The following is a 19,786-nucleotide window of genomic DNA, read 5'->3' on the forward strand; positions in this document are numbered from 1 at the left end:
TTTAAACGTATTTGTGCCTCTCTCCTTGATTTCGTGTTCTTCTCCAAGTAAATCTTGTGGGTGCATGTCAAAGGGCTTATCCCTTTCAAGTCAGCAATGGTCCAGCCAATCGCCTCATTATGACTCTTTAGTACCTGGATCAAACTTTCTTCCTCGGGTTTAGAAAGTTTATTTGAAATTATAATGGGTAAAGTAATACCTTTTCCCAAAAATACGTACTTAAGATGCTCGGGAAGCGGTTTCAATTAAATCTAGAGCTTGCACAACAGAAGGTAGAAGTTTAGTTTTTGATGGGGACAATAATATATTAACAAATTCATAATCATCATATCTATATTCAGATTTGTCTTCATAAGTTAACTCAAAAGTCTCGTCTACTAATGAGTCAATCATGTCGACGCGGTTTATGCTCAAGATTTCGCTGGGATGGCTAATGGCATCGTAAACATTAAATTTCACGATCTCCCCATCAAATTCTATCGTAAGAGTGCCGCTTCGAATATCGATCTTGGTGCTAGCAGTACTAAGGAAGGGTCGGCCCAACAAGAGGTCCGAAGATCCAGCAGTGTTGTCCTCCTCCATCTTTATTACGTAGAAATCTGCAGGGAAAATAAGTTCATTAACTTTTACCAAGACGTCCTCGAGGACTCCTTCGGGATGCACAATAGACATGTCCGCCAATTGAATAATAGCACCTGTCTTTGTCAAAAAACCCGCGTTAAGTGATTCATAAATAGAATAAGGCATTACATTTATTAAGGCCCTTAAATTGCACATAGCCTTTTTTAATTCCTAAATGGCCAATTTTGCATGGAATAGTGAACATACCCCTATCTTTACATTTAACTGGCATTTTCCGCTGTAGCACTACGGAAACATTCTCACCAACACTTACCTTTTCATTACCTGTTAGTTTTCGTTTGTTAGTGCAAAGCTCTTTGAGGAACTTGGCATACCGCGGAATCTGTCTGATGGCATCTAACAGTGGTAAATTGATCTCGACATTCCTGACTATTTCAAGGATCTCCTTGTCTTCCTTACTTTTCCGACACTGATTTAATCATATTGGGAATGGAGGTTGGATTTTCGGCAGTGGGGGTTTTGCTGGGACCTGTTCATCGTTTTCAGGTTTTTCTTGGGCACTTTCTTGGCCAAGATTTCTGCTAGGAATTGGTTCCAGCACCTTTCCACTTCTCAGCGTTACTGCATTTGCATTTTTCCTCGGGTTTGGTTCTGTTTGCGATGGCAGCTTCCCTTGAAAGTTCATCTTCTCAATTGACGTGGTCAATTCTCTTATAGACTCTTCAGTTTTCTATTGAAAATCAAACATGTTAGCTGCTAATTTATTAACCAAAGTTTCTAGAGAATTACCTGAATCTCATGGCTGTTGTGGAACTCAGTTCTACATGGTTGGTTATATCGTGGGTTGGCCCCATAACTTAAGTTAGGGTGATCCCTCCATCCTAGGTTGTAGGTATTTGCATAAGGGTCGTATCGCCTTTATGGTGGCCCAGGAAAATTTCCTACAGCATCTAAATGAGCCATAGTATCATCATTCAAACTGGGACATGCATCAGTTGTATGTTTAGGGGTAGCACATATTCCGCATAACCGAGCTGTCTTTGCTTTTTCTGCAACAAGAGAATTCAAAATATTAGCAATTCTATCAACTTTATCTTCTAAGGTTGGATTACTTAGCTAATGAACCCTTCTAGGGGGTTCAGGATTGGCTCGAAATTGCTGAGAATTTGCAGCTATTGTGGAGATTAAGTCTCTTGCTTACTGTGGAGTCATGTTGACCAACACTCCTCCACTCGCGGCATCTACCATATTCATCTCCATGGGTTTCAGGCCTTCATAAAAGTACTGGAGCAAAGACTGTTCCATTATACCGTGTTGTGGGCAACTTGCACACAACTTCTTAAATCGCTCCCAATAGTCGTATAGAGTCTCTGCATCTTTTTGCCTTATGCCCACGATTTCTCTTCTTAACTCAGCTGCACGTGATGCAGGGAAAAACCTGTTAAGAAATAAGCGAGATAGATTAGCCCAAGTTGTAATGGATCTAGGAGGTAAATAAAATAACCATTCCCTAGCTGAATCTGCTAGGGAAAAAGGGAAAGTGCGCAATTTAATTTGATCCTCAGTTACCCCTTGAGGTTTCATACTCAAACAAACCATATGAAATTCTTTTAAATGCTTGTGGGGGTTTTCATTTTGTAACCCACGGAAAGTTGGCAGTAGCTAAATCAATCCTGGCTTTAGCTCGAAATCAGTATCCATAGTAGGATACGCGATGCATAGTGGCGGTTGTTCTGTCGGCGCTTCGGCCAATTGCCGAATTGTCTGAGCCATAGGTTGAGGTGCTAAATTAGGGTTTATGTCAACCCTAGCGTTAAGCACTTCTTCTGGGGAATCGACTTCTACTTTTTCGCCTTCAAAAGTTTGAGTAGGGTTTTCGTTAACCCTAGACTCTACTTCGTCGTTGTTTCTAATTTCTGGCGGTGGATTGCTTTGAGTTCTAACCACCGCTGACTGTTTTTTTCTTAGCTTTGTTTCCTTGCGATTAGCTCTCGCAGTCTTTTCAATCTTTGAATCAAACGCAAGAGTTCCCGGAGCAGATCTGGTCATAAGAAACAAAAAACAAGATTAGTACGTTACCGATCCCCGACAACGGCACCAAAATTTGATGCGGTTGTTGAGAGCACCAAAAATATTCTATTTCCTACAAAATAATGGAAAATAACAGTAAAGGGGAAGTAGGGTCGAATCCTCCGGACCAGATTATACGAATGCTTATTTTTCGAAATCCTGGGCAAAATCGTGCTCAAGAAAACCTACGTGACAGATTAAAAATAAAAATAACAGAATTAAAGATTTGATTTGGAAAAAAATGAAAAAAAAAACAGAATCTAAAGTTGACTGAAATTGTGATTACGAAAATAATAAAAATAATAGAGTTAAAGGAAAAGAAATTCTTGTTGGTAGATTCCAGCCTCCAGTTGTCTCATTCCTCCTTGCGTTCGATCCTCGGCTTTTAAATGACCCTTCTTAGCTCAAGTAAGCCAGTTATAGTGGAAGAGGACGCCTACGACCACCAGCTCCAAAGATTAGACTTACGATTTTTAGGGAACCTGACTCTAGCCAGTAATCTATGCTAGAATAATGCTTCTCAATGGCGAATCCCACGCCATTTCGTCTCTTTGGCTCGCCAACCTCTGACGCAATAAGTTAACGAACCGACTATACAATCCTTCCAAAACATACAAAGCAGCCGCCTTTGCATATGCTGAAAAGCTTACTTTTTAAGGGCCATGGACGGAAGCGTCAGCCCGTAGTGCAAAGAAATGATGAATACTTGGCGAGGAGACTAAGTGCGGATTCTAGGCCTCAAGAACCCTTTTTGGGGAATATTGACAACTTTCTGCTAGATAGGTTTTAGTGGCTCATGATAATGGTGGAAAAAAAATAAATATAAAAATGGAAAATGGAATTTTATTGAAAGAAAATATGAAGAAACAAAAGCCTAGACTCTCAAGGGGAGAGCGTTTACAGAAAAATATGAACACCCCAAATAGAGTCACTTCACCCCCTATTTATAGTGCTAGGGAGATAGTCTAGTTTAACTTAAATTCTAAAAAGATAAATACATTCAATTAAAGATAAATAAAGATAATTAAAATTAAATCCTAAAATTAAATAATCCTAATAATTATCTTAATATTAATTATCCTAATATAAATAAAATGGAGTCTTATAAAATAAAATCTCTTCTTTTTAAATTTTTAGTCCTCGTGTCTTCCATGCTCGCACTTGTGGCACAATCTTTTTCCTGTGTCGCATATCAACCCATTGTGTCTCCAAATTCTCACTTTTGTCCCTTAATTTTGCTTTCGCCTCCAAATCAGCCCCTAAAAGATAAAAAGACATAAATAGCTCAAATTAGTAGGATCAAGCCTAGAATAAACACATGATTAATACATAAAAATACGTTATTCTGGAGCATTATCATATGTAACCAAAGATTATGTAGTTGCAAATTAATATTTCAAAACTCTATAAATATTATTAAATAAAATATTAAAAACCATATTATTGTTATTGCATGGCAACCACATTTTATGATTGTTAGAATAAATATTTGACGATGACATAAAATCATTGTGCAAATGTTATACATATCCGATTAAAATATCTTTGCAAAATAATATTTGCAATCAATGGTATTATTGTTATATAAATGATTTGGTAACTACATTTCATGATAGTTCAAATAAATTTTGATAATGGCATATTATCGATGTGCAATGTAATACACAACCAATTAAAATACTATTACAAAATGATATTTGGCAACCAATATTATTACTGTTACATAAAAGATTTAACATCAAAATTTACATTATTCAATTCTATTTTGCAACCAATATAACCAATATGTTATTGTCATGTAATAGTTTTTAAAAATATCGTAACAATTTTTTTGTAACTAAAACAGTTTTAGACAAATAAATTTTGTTACTAAGAAAACATTATATTAAAAGCGACAACAGTCGTTGTATTATATATAAAGCTTAATGACAAATCTGGCCACTAACGTTTACATATTTTGTCAAAATGGCTCTAATTATATTGTTGAGCCTTTTTTTTTTGCCATCAACCTTTGTTTTTGTTTTTTTTCAAATTTCTTTTTTTAACAAATTTGATGAAAGTACCGTTAAAAAGTTAATGGAATAATGTACAATTTCATATGTTGAATATTTTAATGAGATGTAATTTATTATTTAAATAACTCAATAAAATAATTACATGTGAAAATAATAAAATAAATAAATAACCCATGTAGTTAAAAAATAACTCTTAATTTAAAGAAATTAAACATATTTATCTAAAAAATTCAAAATGAATGCTCACATTCAAGATTTTCGATTTGATTTATAAATTATCTTTTGAAACTTCTCAAGAAACAAACGTATACGTTCATTTTGAAATTTTTTAGATAATTATGTTTATTTTCTTTAAATTAAGAATTATTTTTTAATTTCATGTATGATTTATTTTTTTATTATTTTCACATATAATTATCTTATTGAGTTACCTAAGTAATAAATTACATCTCATTAAAAATATTTCACATTATCGATACTTTCATCAAATTTGTTAGAAAAACAATTTGAAAAAAGAACAAAGGTTGATGGCCAAAAAAGACACAAAAACACAATTAGGACCATTTTGACAAAATATGTAAACGTTAGTGACCAAATTTACAATTAAACCTATATATAATTAAAAACGACTTCTCAATATGCAAAGTCATTGTGTATACTTTAGTCCAACTCCACAATGACTTTTTTGGTTACAATAAAAGATCAAATGGTGAACAAATGCAACACACGACTCCAAAAAATTGGGCGGGTTGACAGTTTTCCCTAATGTAACTGCAGAGGTTCTTCAATGGTTATTCAAAATCTAGGTGTATGGCTTTTACTAAACTTTCTAAGCTTAGGCTGTGGGTTTATTCAAGATACAATAGATGGCCCTATGATGGACTATATGAATACAGATGATTAGAGATGCTATGCACTAGACCTGAATTGTGGAACCGTGATAACAAAGAAATGAAGCCTCCCACTTTCGAAGACTTGCACCAAAAACGAAATAATGTTTCAGTTCATGATCTTGATAAAAATCGGAATTGAAGTAGTTGCTTCTGTTTTCACTTAGCTGGAAGCTTGTGCCTTGGTAGTGCTACTGTTGTTGCCACTGCCGAAAGAACTCTGACTTGATTGTTGTGCAATTGAATGATGAACCAGTCCACCTTTAGAAAAAATAGAACCAACTGATTCACTAGATGCGCTCACTGATGATGACATTATGGGTGGAGCAGATTCCTTGTTGGACCTGGAAAGTTGTTCCGGTCGCAAGTCCGAAGATGAGGATGATGGAGCTAGAGTACCACCTGTTGATCCAAAAGGATAAGGAGCAACAGGCATATCGGTAAGGGAAGAGGCAGATGGACTGTAACTCAGTGTTCCCATATGATGATCAAATTTGCAAGCAACTCCGAACTTGCACACTCCGTGTTGCGAATAATGAATGCAAGGCGGTGCACCCTGATGCCATTACAAAAAAAACACAAATGAAAATATGAACAACAAATTATGAGAAAAAGAAAAGAGACGTAGCAAGGCCCTCTGGTGAAAATTATCCACTTGTCATAAAAGACTCTGCATTTCATGAATTATACAATCAAAATTCCACCATAAATTGCTCATTCGTGCTCTTGAAAATTGTTTCTGAAGAATGTAAGAGTGTGCATATAACAATATAGGTCCTATCATAAATAAGTTGCATGGCTAATGTACCAAAAGCCATAAGATAAAATATAATAAGCCATTCATGCAACAAGATGCTGGCGAGCATGAATATTAAGCTATGTTGCTTCGACCTTTAATTTTTATTGAACTAACTATGCCCGAAACCCATATCCAACATATATCTGGATAAGATAATGGCGATAAGGTCCCAAAGTCTCTCCACGAATACATAGAAATCTTATAAAAATTTAAATATAATTGTGTTGGACACATACCGCTATCCAACACTCTCAAGCGAGTCCAAGTAACAAAGATATTGGACTAACTGGTTGTTAATAGAATTCAGAAGAACAACATCAAGAAAGAAAGGTAATACACTTGGACCAGAAGGGCCGACCACAAGCAATAAATTACAATTTCATTAATAATACTATTCAACCATAATAATTTCATGATGGTTACATACCAGTTGATGGATATATAAATTATAGTTTCAATCATGAATAGTCTCACCTTGTATTTAAGAGTGCAAAGACATGCCTATTCATAGCAATGATTTTCACTGAGATCATGGAATAAGCCAAAAGAAGTTATATATAGCAATGATTCTTCAAATCCTAGGATGCTTCTTAAGCTAGTTACTGTAACCAAAAATGAAGCTGTCCAAATGAAACCTGCAACCAAGCTAGCTTGGAAAGGATAGTCTAAATTAAGGAAAGATTGTTTTCAGCATATTGTGCGGACCAAAGTAACTTTTGTTGCATTTTTAGGATACTGAATAACTCATTTTTTAAATTTCCAAATCCTGACGATTATAACCGATGGAGATACTAGTGTTTGTATGACCTATATGCCTACTTTCTCAAGCTTACTTTTTTGCCTTTACTATAGAACTTTAATTTCCGTAAAGAAAAAGAAAACTCTGACGATGAGGAAAACTCTTGTGCGTTTGATTAGGCCTAGTTGCAAGTTGGAACACACGAAAGGAACCTAAATAGATTCTAAATAATTACAGAAAAGTAACAATTGTTGGAAAAGCAATTGAGCAACTATAACTGTAAGTCCTGCTTACAAGCAAAAAGTATTAAAACAAGATCAAAATTTTATATCCCAATCTTGTAAAAAGCATCACATTTATATAGATATTTATGAACGCTTACTTGACGAATAGGAAGACCGAGGGGGTTGAGGATGACATCAACTTTTGGTGCAATCACTTCTGGCGGATGATGATATTTACAAGAGGATCCGTATTTACAATTTCTTGTTTTCATATAATACTGACATTCTGGTTGACCACGTCTCTCAGGAAATGATCGCTCCTGAATACTACTCGAAGGCACAACACTAGAACGTGTGGGTTGATAAGATCGAGTATAGGCAGGTGCTGAAGGAGATAATGGTGTCACCCCAAACATTGAGTTTGATCCAACAGCGGGTTGAGTACCGACACTAACAGCTGCCTACACCATGTGCATTAACAACCTTAACAATAAAACTAGATTATGTTTAATCACGATTAAGGAAACTGAATAAATTTTAATTCACCTACCGGATAGGGATTCCAACTTGGAAAAGAAACCATGCCTGGGGAAATAAGCAATTGACCATAAGGGCCTTGCACATATGAGCCTGGCATCAGGGGAGAACTTGCCATTACAACTCCATATTGTTGAGACAAAGGGCCAGATGGTGATTGCGTCCTGGGATATAATGTAGGTGCAGAAAGTGGAGTTGGCAGAGGTGCAACCTGAGAAGTTGGAGATGGTGGGGGAACCTCTACAGCTGGTAGTACAGGATGATGGAATTTACATGTTGCACCAAACTTACACTGCCCCGTCTTAACAAAGTAAGAACACTCTTTTTCACCCTGTTTTAAAGTGCAATCCAATTATAAGCGAACTTGAAAACTAAATATGTAAATGATCTTAATGTGAAGAAATACAAACCGGACGTAATGGATATCCCAAATAGTTTAGTGGCACTGGGCCAATAGAATCACCTCCCTGCTTAGGATGATGGTATTTACAGGAAGAACCAAATTTGCATGTCCCCTTCCTCATATAATACTGCAAATCAAAAAAAATAAAAATAAAAACCATAATCAACATAAAAGGGCAACTTACCAGACACCATTTCCCTAAACTGTTAAACCAATCACAACCTATTCACTGAAAATTCAGGACCTTAATCCTCTCCTTCTAAACATAAAATGAAGTGGACATAAAGGCATACTTAATTACAAAGAATTTAGCAATGCACATTGTTGAAATTATAGCGATTCGACACATATACCCCGAGTTTGCCAAACATTTAAGACACAATCTAATTCAATAGTACCTGACAAACTGGCTGGCCCACTCTCTCCGGATACTCCCCTACATCAACTCTTGCAGCTGCCATAACCTAAGGCAATCATCATCATCATCATCATCATCATCATCATCATCATCATATGGCATTTCTTTCAACAAACACAACAAACAAGAATAAATTATTTCTAAGACTGCAAATTACACTAGCTCCCAAGGCATTAACAACAAACTTTTCATTTTTTACCTTACAATTCGATACCTCATCACTCCAAAGATCATAATCAAACAAAAATAACCAATAAAAACCCTTCAAACCCTTGTTGACACCGCAATGACCAGGGTTCAAACCCTGTTGATGTAATTCCCCCTCCCTCAATTATACAAAAAAAAAAAGCCCTTCAAAGGAAACTTCAAGTCGGATAAGAAACAATGAACAATTCAATCAAATTATCAACTATTTACCCCTGTACGATCACGTGGATGATTGAACCGACACTTGGAGCCGTATCCACAAAACCCAGTCCTCAAATAGTAAATACAATTAGCTTTATTGGGTCGCTCCGGGTAAGATTCCGACTCACCCCCTAATCCCAACCGCCAAACCGGTTCTGCATTTCAAACCAAAACCTCGTATCACATCCCACATTACACAAAAATCCTGAATCCCAAAACCAAAGAAGAACAAATAAGTTAAGAAGAGTCCTCTTTACCTTCAAGCCCCGTTTCGGGTCCCGGAGCTGCCCATTCCGGTTGCGGATCGGACTCTGGGTCCCGCTCCATTTAACTTATGTACAAGAACCTCCAAAATAACCCAAATTGTAAATCCGATCAAATGGGTGTGCACGTCTTCTTTTCCAAAGAGGAAAATAACAAATAAACCAAAAAAAGAAAAAAACAAATACCAAAGCAGGAATATCGGTATAGTTCAGGGGCTTAATTGTGATTAAAACTTTTCTAATTTTTCAAAATTGAAAAATGCCATTAATAAATAGAAATAATAAAAGCACCTTTGATACCTATTTTTTAAAGGTTAAAATATAGATTTTGTACTCTTTCTAAATTTAGAATTTAGTCCTTATATTTTTATTTTAAAGGATTCGATATCTCTACTCTTCTTATTTCAAAACTTAAGTTTAATTATTAACACTATTAAAATAATTTTATTAAATTCAAGTTCATTATAATATTATTTTTAGTTACAATTAAAATCAATTTTAAAATCTAAAAATAAAAGAACTAAATTTCTTAAAATAAAAATATAGACACTAAATTCTAAATTTAAAATGAATACGAAACTATGACATATTTTATTTTTTATAATAAAAACATGAGAAATAAAATATATTTCTTTTATATTTATATTGATTCAACATACTAAATCTAATATATGAAAATTGTTAGAAATTTTATTTTTGCCCTTATATGAATTCGAACCAAGCCAATTCATTTAAAATTAATAAAATCCTTGTTTTGTTTTACAAAACATTTTCAGTGAAAACAATGAAATTTTTCTTTCTAATTTTTACATATTTTTATTTTTAAAATTATTTTTAAAATTGTAACCAAATATATTTTCTTTAATATTTTATTTTTTCAATAAAAGCAAAATGGCCTCTATTTCTTGGAACGAAATAGAGCCTAATCTTTGGAAGTTCATAACTACCCCTTTCAAAGAATATTATCTGCAAAATTTAAATACAAATTTTCTACTTGATAATGTAATTTAACTTACCCTTACTTTTAACTCTTGTCAATAATTTTTATCATTATATTAAACTTTATTTTAAATTTTTAAAGCATTTATTTACAATATTATAGATTAATATTTGATATATTATTAAGATGTTTTAATTTCACAAATAAAATTTAAATACTAATATATATATATTTATATATTAATATTCTTTTAAACAGTTAAGAATCCATAAATGGATGGAATTTTGTTATATTATGCTTAATAAAGCTTTCTTCATGCAATGCTAAAATAAATGAATTAATTATGAGTGTTAAGATTTTTGGTCTATTATGAAATAAATATGTCTGTGTTCCAATTTTTTATCATTTTGCCAAATTATATTTAACTAAAATTACGTTCGAGTAATTTATGTAAGCTTAGATAATAATAATAATAATAATAATAATAATAATAATAATAATAATAATAATAATAATAATAATAATAATAATAAACACTTCTTACTATTTTTATATTTCACTCAAATTAACTTGAATTCACCTCTTGAATCTAAATGTAGGGCCAGCAAAATTTATTTTCATTCGATTTTTTATACTTCTGAGTTATTCTACTTTTAATTAACTCGCCTCTCTCACAAAATTACAAAAGAAAAAAAAATCCAATATTTTATAAATATATATATAAATTTATATAATTTCTAAAAAATCTATAAAAAATGATAATTTTTAAAAATAAAAATTTCTTCAAAATGTTAAATCCAAGACCTTAAACAAGTAAAATATCAAATTATTTTTCTCATACTAAAGTATCTCGTTTTCCTCATGTTCTTTTTTTAAAAAGATTTCAAATATATATGGTGTAAATTTTATATGCTCTAAATTTGAATTTAGTTAAACAAGGTTTTACATACTTTTAACCTCTTTTTGTTAAAATTTAATTCAAACAAATTTATTCAATTTGATTTGAAAAAAATAAATTATGTTAGAATGATAAAATAAAACCCGCCAAGTCGATTAACTCAAATTTTGTTTACTCGATTCAATTGAATGATCAATCTTATTTAAATGAATATTTTTTCAGAATTTTTTAAAAAACATATTCTTATCTTTTTAGTTGCAAAATGTTTTGAAAATATATATTTATTTATAATTAATAAAATTAGAATATTATTGACTTGCCTCAGTTATATCTGTTTATGGACCGGGCTACCCATGCAAAACTTGGGAGGGTTTAGATAAAAATATTAGAAAAAAAAATAGGCTTAGGAAAAAAATTAGATCAATTTAAAACATCGGTTGAGCTTAGGCTTGAACATTTAAGGCTCAAGCTTGGCCTGACTTCACTTTTTTTTTAAGTTTGTAATGTTTTATATTATATTACTTTTATATATTATATAATTTATAACACTTAAAAATTAAATTTATAATTTTATTATATACTACTATAATGTAAACATTAAAAATGTTAAAGATGACTAAATATAATTTTTTTATAAATAAAAATATAAAAATAGTTAGATATTAAATTAAAATTAATATAAATATTTTAAAAATAATATGTATAATGTAAACATTAAAAATGTTAAGATGACTAAATAAAACTTTTTATAAATAAAAAATAAAATATTTAGATATTAATTTAAAATTAATATATATATATATATATATATATATATATATTTTAAAATAATATGAGTAGGCCTAAAATGTGTTTAAATTAGATATTTACATATATGGATAGAATTGCATAAAATTTTAAACTCATATTTTAGAATAGACTAGACTTAGACAAGTATAAAGTATGTAAATGTCATGCTTAGGCTCGACTCAAACTTAACCCAACCCATGAACACCCCTATCCTCAATTCTATTGAGAGACTTACAGGTTCATAGGTTGAGGGGTACTTCAACAAGTCAGTATTGTTCTATGGTCAAAGTTTTGTCTTCAAAATTTGTTGAAAGCCCTTACAAGTTCAACAGAATATAACCACCTCGTATCGACAGGAGGACTCATGACACACGGAAGAGTTTGCGCATAATCTTACTTGACTCAATTACTTATAACATGTGGGCCCTTGATGTGAAAGCATATTATTAGTTGAGCTAGTTTGACTCTTAACGAATATTTAATTATATATTAAAATATAAATTATTAAATTAAATATATATTCTTATTAATTATTAACTAAATTATTTTATAATTAACATAAAAATTTATATTTATATTTAACCAGAGAATTGATCAATTCAGGCTATTTGATTCATTGAAAATTGCTTTTGAAAATGGTTTCTAAAAACTTGTTTGATTTTCTAAAAAACATGGTATTTTTCTGATATTTAAATAGTTTTATGCAAAATATTTTTCGTTGTTTGATAAATTTTTCTAAATTCATTTTCTATAAGTTGTTTTAAGTAAACAAATGCAACATAAATATTTTCATAACTTAAAAAATAATTATTTTCATAATTAATCTAGAATACCAAATTTAATTGTTAATTAAAAACATAATTTCTAAATACTTTCTTCCATAATTTTAATCTATAAATTTAATTAATAATAGATTCATGGCTTGAGTCGAAAACTTGTTAGATAATAACATTGTTGTAAACAACAAAATTCGTAATGTCTCTTTTATATATATATATATATATATTTCGAAAACAAAGTAAAATCTAGGCACCTAATCACATTGGTGTATAATGAAAAAATCTATCAAACTCAAGTCCATAATTTTGAGATGATTAGTTGAAAATGATCTAAGATTCTCAAGTTTCGAATTCAATAACTTGATACTTTAATCCTTTACATTATAGATATGAAGAAAAAGTATTACAAAAGTGAAGTTCACATTGATAATGCTGGATAAGAAAATGATGGGTTGATTTAATTGGTGAGCAACACACTTAGTTTTTTCTAATTTATCTTCACAAATCTACAAATAATTTTGGATGAATGATTTCACTAACACAAAATCAAAGAAATCAACACAAAACTCAGAAAACTAGTAGAAGTGAAGCAAAGTATGTTCATCTGTTGTTACAGTCAATATTACCAAAGGTCTAAACCAGAGGTGAAGTTAGTGTAGTGATCAACCCATTTCAACCTTTAATTAGAAGGCATGATTTTTTTAGGGCAATTTCTAACCAACTCAATTACCATAAAATTTGCAGAGAAGTAGTAAAGGAAATGAAGCAGAAGAAGCTAAGTAAATATCCAGATAAAGAAGAGAAGAAAATCAAACTAAATTCTAGCTGTAGGGTTCAGTTCCATCATCCACAAAACATCAAAATCCATGATTTCAACTCAAATTCTAAATGAAGTGAAAAGAATTACCTGAACAATAAAGGATCAAGGAGGAGATTTAGAGAGTGAAGATGAGAGTGGCTGCCAGTGAGAGATCCGGTTCGATGAAAGAACGATGAGGGAGTTGTACACAGATATAACAGATCTTCAGAAGAAGCAAAGTTGTTGAGATCGCCTGTGAGCAAAAGTAGTGATGGCAATTGGCAACCGGGTGGTCCCCATGGTTTTTGCCCGCCCAACCCGACTTGATAATTTACCGTTATGTCTTGAATTTAATTCGACCCTAACTTTAAAATTTATATATTTAAATTTACTTCGAACTCAAAATTAAATATTAATAATATATCTGATTCCAACTCATCCCAAATACAAATATTTTTTATATTTAGTATTGTCCAAGAATACTTTTTGTGGTGACTTAACTATTTTTCCTTGATCAAAATCAGAAAATTTGGAAAGTCTTCTCCAGAAATTAGTTTATATTGAATCAAACAGAACCTAATTAGTAATTTCTTATCCTGGAAAGAAAAGTAGAAGGAAAGGAAACTCAGCCTTTTCAAAGGATTTTTTTAGTCAAAATATTGGTGGCTTTGATAAAAAGTAATTTGTAAAACTAAAAACAGAGAAGAGAAAGAAAAAAATCAGTGTTGAGTGTTGACAATCGCCCATACAGGCGCGTGGTCTTAATTTTCTAACTTGTTAAGAATCGGAAGCTAATAAAACGGCCTGGGAAAGTCATTTCAATTGAAAATTTTGTTGCTACTAAACTATAACGTAACCTCACAAGCCAACGGCTGAAATTTCTTTCTTCTCAAATATTGACGGCAATGATCGCTTTCATGTCATCGTCCGAATAGAACCGAACCGCGAGATGATGAGTGACTGAGAAGTAGGTAAGAATTCAAGCAACATTAAATAAGAGCTCTAATTATGCTTTTAGTCCCTATACTCTTTATATATTTGAAATTTAACTCCTCTACTTTTAATTCTAAGAACTTAGTCCTTTTACACTTTTGATTTGATAATTAAAGTTCAATGATAAACCCATCAAAAGACTACCATTAAATTGAATTATCTAGTAGCTTAACATAAAAAAAAAATCACATAGCTAATATTACATGCTTAGAAGGTCAAATAAACAAAAAATATTAAATTTAAGTTTGTAATTTTTCAGTTCTAAATGTGAATTTGAAAAGTTGTTCAAATTTGTTTCAAATAAGTAGAGTGAAAGTTTGATATTTTTACATGATTTCCATGAGACTTTAAATAGGCCACATGAACAATTGTTTTTTTTTTAATGCCATACAATCTAATTTAACAAACATTCTTTGATGATGTTATCAAATGGGATTCAATTGTTAAACTAAAAAATAGAGGAGCTAAATTATTAATATTTAAACTGGAATGACTATATTTTTAAGCATAACTATACCTAAATGGATCTAAAATAAACAAAATACAAGTATATAAGTATAAATTAACTATATCATATATCATCAACCTATGATTCACATTCTAAATTGGCTAAAATTTATTGAGTCTTTAAAGTATCACTATCGTATCAATCATGTCATTCCATTAGTCTAACAATTAATTTGATCACTAAAATACTAAGTTTATATCTAATATGAAGCATACTTAAAATATATAAATCAAATTGTAAACATATGTATACTAACTATCTATTGACAACTTAGATTTTATGTGGTTTAGAAAAAGAAACTAGTCCTCTTAAATTATAATGACACAACTTATTTTTTAATGTGTCAAATTTAAATCATCTACACAATAAGAACACACATATTTATATCTATACCTATATGTTTTAAATATATTCTATATCAAAATCATCATTAATGAAAAGATGTATTAAATATAAACATTAATACTTTAAAAAGTAAATTAAAATATTCTGAAATTTATGAACGAATTTAAAATTTGTACTATAATTTGAAAACGCTAATGCAACTAACTCTATAAGTATTTTAAAAGTTATAGTTTGTAAAATTTTAATATATTAAAATTTATACCAATACGAGAACATTCTAATTAAGTATTAAATATGAGTTAATAGTGAATCAATGGATATTACTTGGAAGTACCGGAAAGAATGACCGGATGGAGACGGAGGAATAGAGAGAATAATGGGGGAAGAAAGTGACAGGAAGAAGCGGTAGCAGGTGAAAAGTAAAAAGAATAGTTTGACTTGGACAAGTTTTAGCCACATGTAGACACTTTACAAGATTTGGTACGGTTGCTCGCTAACCGTTTCTTATCAATTAAATGTCGGCGAGGTTAATTTTTTTTTCCCACAGCTTAAATTTGAAAAAGAAAATTTTAATGAATTTATAAAAATATAAAACTTAAATGGGAATCTGATTGAGATGCTAAAATTGAGTAAGAAAGGTTTTCGGGTTAATTTAATTAAATATGTTGAATTTTTTTGAGAAAGTAGGTTGAATTCAAATATATTTATCGTCTTATGCTATTTTCGAAGAGAGAAAGAAAAATATGTCTTGTAGGACATGTTTTTAGGAGGGAGAATAAAAACACATTCTACAAGACACGTCAGTGAAAACAAATCCTGTAGGACATGTTTTCCTTTCAACGATAACTATTACAATACTAACTTTTCCAACAACTATAAGGGCTCCAACAACCATAAAATTTACTATATAAACCCTTCTAAACTTCATTCTTTCAACCAAATACTTAATACTCATTTTTCCTTCCTAAATTCTCAACTTCCAATCTTCAATCCTCAATTTCCAATTTTCAATCCTCAATTATTTTTTTAATTCTTTTTTTGAATTTTAATCTCTTCGATTTTATTTTATTCGTTGTAATTTCTAAATGGCGAATCAACTTATTCATTTAGATTACAAGCATATCTCCGATTTTCAATTACAAATGGTAAGAAAATTTATTAAATTATTAAATTTTAAATATTTAATAATTATGTTGTTTAGGTTATTAATTTTTTATGTTTATATACTCAGCCCAAATATCGAATTTTGGAGACATACATAAACAATTTAAGCGAAGGTGCACTGGATGTCATTCATGGACACTTACACGATGTAGGATTTTTATACGTGGCTCACATGTTCGAGGGGACTAAATTAGATCCCCCACTTATCAGTGCTTTGGTTGAAAGATGAAGACCGGAGACACACACATTCCATTTTTCTTGCGGCGAGTGTACAATTACACTCGAGGACGTTAGTTTACAACTCGGTCTACCGGTCGATGGGGATATCGCTACCGGGCCAGTTATTAGTGCTGATTGGAGTGCAACATGCGAGCAACTACTAGGGAAGGTGTCGAACAAGTTTAAGGGTAGTTGGATCAAGATGAGATAGTTGGAGGACAACTTCCAAACTATCGATGTTTTTGCAAGTGATGTTGAAAAGGAACAATTTGCCGCGCATTTATCTTGAAGTTGATCGGGGGTTTGCAAATGCTAGATAAATCTCGCAATCTGGTACATTTAAGATGGCTACTACTAGGAGCTGACTTGAAAGAATTGGGATGATTTAGTTGGGGATCAGCAATACTGGCAACATTGTACCGAGAAATGTGTTGAGCGACGATACCAGATAAAGCTAAAATCAGTGGTTGCATGCTCCTTCTTCAATCGTGGGCATGGTATCAACTATCATTTTTACACCCCCGAATGGAACTCCTTTACGAATTCCCACTCGTCATATAGGAAAATTCATTTGATAATATCATTACTATTTTTATTTTTCATTGTTGTAATTTAACTTTTAACATATTATTTAAATAGGTGGTACAACCCTGCGAGACACAGCGGTATACCGACCGAGCTTGAGGATATCCGACTAGCTTTAGATAAATAAACCAAAGATGACGTTAGTTTATGAATTTCAAAGTTATCAGTTTTTTATTCCAGCATTTGAAATTTAACATTAGGCACATGCTAAAATTTATAAATCCGTACTGCAGTTTGAATGGATGCCATATGCAGATCTGAAGATTCAAGAATGCGTCCCGGTCGAATTTTTGGACAACCATAACATCTAGCTCGTCAAAGTGCCATTGATTGTTTTTGCAACGGTTGAGATGCACAAACCTAACCGAGTGATGCGATAGTTCGAGTTTATGTAACATATTCTGCCGCCACCCAATAGCTCAATGACATACACAAGATCAACTTACAGAGGAGACTCGAGGAAGATTAGCCAACATTCCACAAGAAGTATATCGAGATGTGACAGCATAGGTACAATTACTTGCCAACACGTGAACCATTTCTCACACTGAAGTTGCCAACATTTCCAGATTACATGGATTGGTTCAAGCATAATGGCAAGCCGTATCTACTGTTGGCTTTAGAAAGGAGTAAACAATGTAGCCGTAGGAGGCAAAGACGAGGGCCCATCAATCCTAAGTAGGGAGAAGATGTCGCAGTAGGATCAACATTTGCTCCATTTGCATCGGAGGACTCGATCGTCATGCAACCCTCCGATCAGTAGGGTTAATTTATTTTTGCTTCTAACCCTTCTTTTTTTTGTCACAAGCATCACAACACACACATTCATTCCCGCATCATCATCTTTAGCTCCAGTTTATTTTACACATCCACCACAACACGCATAATCATTCCCTACATTAACACATTCAGCACCAGTTTATTTTACAAGTTTATTTTACACAAGCACCACAACACGCCCCATCATTCCTTGCATCAACACCATCTTCAGATATAAATTTTGCATGAGCGCCACCCACCATATCATATTACATGCCAATCCCGCCAACCACACCGACGCATTTGATATCAACAAAAATTCTCACCTTTTATCTGACATCATATAGTGGCCCACCAATAGTGTCGTAAACACCCCCAGCATCGTTGTTCTACCGAGGTAGGTTATCCTCACAATCGCTGACTCAAATAAGAGAGATGTACGATAGGCGATTAAGACATGGTAGCAATCATCCATAGAAGAAGGAGATGAAGTTAGCCATCAACCCCAACGTGTACGTGAAGATGAAGTCAAAGTTGATGAGGAGCCACCAAACCAAATAGTGCGATGGAACCCTAGGTGTGTCCGACGCCCACCGGTTGTGGCACACATTCTAGAAGTTGATGATTATATTATTTTGTAATTTTATAATTTTTTGTATACTTTGTTTTACATCTCAAATATACACTTATTTACAATATACGAAACAAATTTACTAAATTGGTTTGATTTGTATACAATTACTTTTTCATTTAAGTTTTTCTCCATTTATTTGTTAAGTACAATATTTTCAAAAAGCAAAAAAGTTGCTCAGAAGGTTCGAGAAAAGATTTAAACTTTGGCTTGCGTATTGTAATAGATCTTACTTCAATAATTAATATTAACTTACCCTTTATAGAAAAAATTAATGAATAAACGAATAAATTAGTGTTTTCATTGCATGAATTACCATATAGTCATTAGCTCTTCTCCTTGATGCTCCTGGGTTGTGTAGACATACTGAAGTCATTGAGTTTGCGATTTCTACATTTTCCCCAATCAAGTTTATCCCAGGAATCTCGGGTTGCAGGAGCTTAGATGTAATCAAGTTGAAATGGCTAGAGAGAAAACACCCCTTCATCTAAGCCTCTGTAACCCGGGACTCCTGAGATAATTTTTTTTCCCTTTATACCACACTCAATCCTTTACTTACCCGCATCTCAGTCTCCTTTAAATTACTTTTTTCTTTTTCTTACGTGTTAAAATTTTTGGGTTTAAAGATTAATTTCTTTTTCACTTTGAGGGAGACATAGTCTAGTTTTAAGTTATGTTTGCATTCATGTGATTTTATGGAGCTCAATAACGTACAAATTTCACTTGTCGTATGAGTATGGTGCCATCACCTGAGAAGTCAGGATTGTTTGGCAGCTCGAGGTCTAAGTTGACGGTGATTATAATGTTGGGAAATGTGCCTATATTGTAGTAAACATGTAATTATTTTCTATGTATTTAAATGATGAATAAAAAAATAAAGTTAATTTCACATTCAAGTATTATGTCTTTTGTGTTTCTATCTTTCATGTTTTGCATGCATAGTGAAATTGTGACAAGAAAATATTGGCACATTAATTGTCTAAGTTCAAACTAATGATAATTGACACTGTAAGAATGTTTATATTGCGA

At 32.1% G+C, this 19,786-nt stretch overlaps 2 protein-coding genes across 6 annotated transcripts; both read right to left on the bottom strand.

Moving 5' to 3' along the window:
• Positions 1-219: 219 nt before the first annotated feature.
• On the bottom strand, positions 220-1,267 carry LOC128282108 (uncharacterized). Its single transcript, XM_053020297.1, has 3 exons — positions 1,112-1,267; positions 829-1,051; positions 220-695 (listed from the first exon to the last, which is right to left on the bottom strand). Exons 1-3 carry the CDS (start codon positions 1,265-1,267, stop codon positions 220-222), a joined length of 855 nt encoding a protein of 284 aa, XP_052876257.1.
• Positions 1,268-5,263: 3,996 nt separating this feature from the next.
• Positions 5,264-13,999, bottom strand: LOC108459007 (zinc finger CCCH domain-containing protein 34-like). Of its 5 annotated transcripts, none has more exons than XM_053020487.1 (8): positions 13,662-13,999; positions 9,343-9,416; positions 9,095-9,240; positions 8,658-8,723; positions 8,267-8,386; positions 7,870-8,187; positions 7,478-7,780; positions 5,264-6,113 (listed from the first exon to the last, which is right to left on the bottom strand). In XM_053020487.1, the coding sequence occupies exons 2-8, from the start codon at positions 9,410-9,412 to the stop codon at positions 5,721-5,723; spliced, it is 1,416 nt and encodes a 471-aa protein (XP_052876447.1). In that variant the 5' UTR covers positions 9,413-9,416; positions 13,662-13,999; the 3' UTR covers positions 5,264-5,720. The 5 variants fall into 5 exon arrangements, with proteins under 5 accessions (XP_052876447.1, XP_052876448.1, XP_017613877.1 ...); XM_053020488.1 differs by having other exon boundaries at positions 9,343-9,481; positions 13,662-13,992; XM_017758388.2 differs by having other exon boundaries at positions 9,343-9,478; positions 13,662-13,991.
• Positions 14,000-19,786: the final 5,787 nt, after the last annotated feature.

The sequence above is a fragment of the Gossypium arboreum genome, chromosome 10 (assembly GCF_025698485.1).
Source record: "Gossypium arboreum isolate Shixiya-1 chromosome 10, ASM2569848v2, whole genome shotgun sequence".
NCBI lineage: Eukaryota > Viridiplantae > Streptophyta > Magnoliopsida > Malvales > Malvaceae > Gossypium > Gossypium arboreum.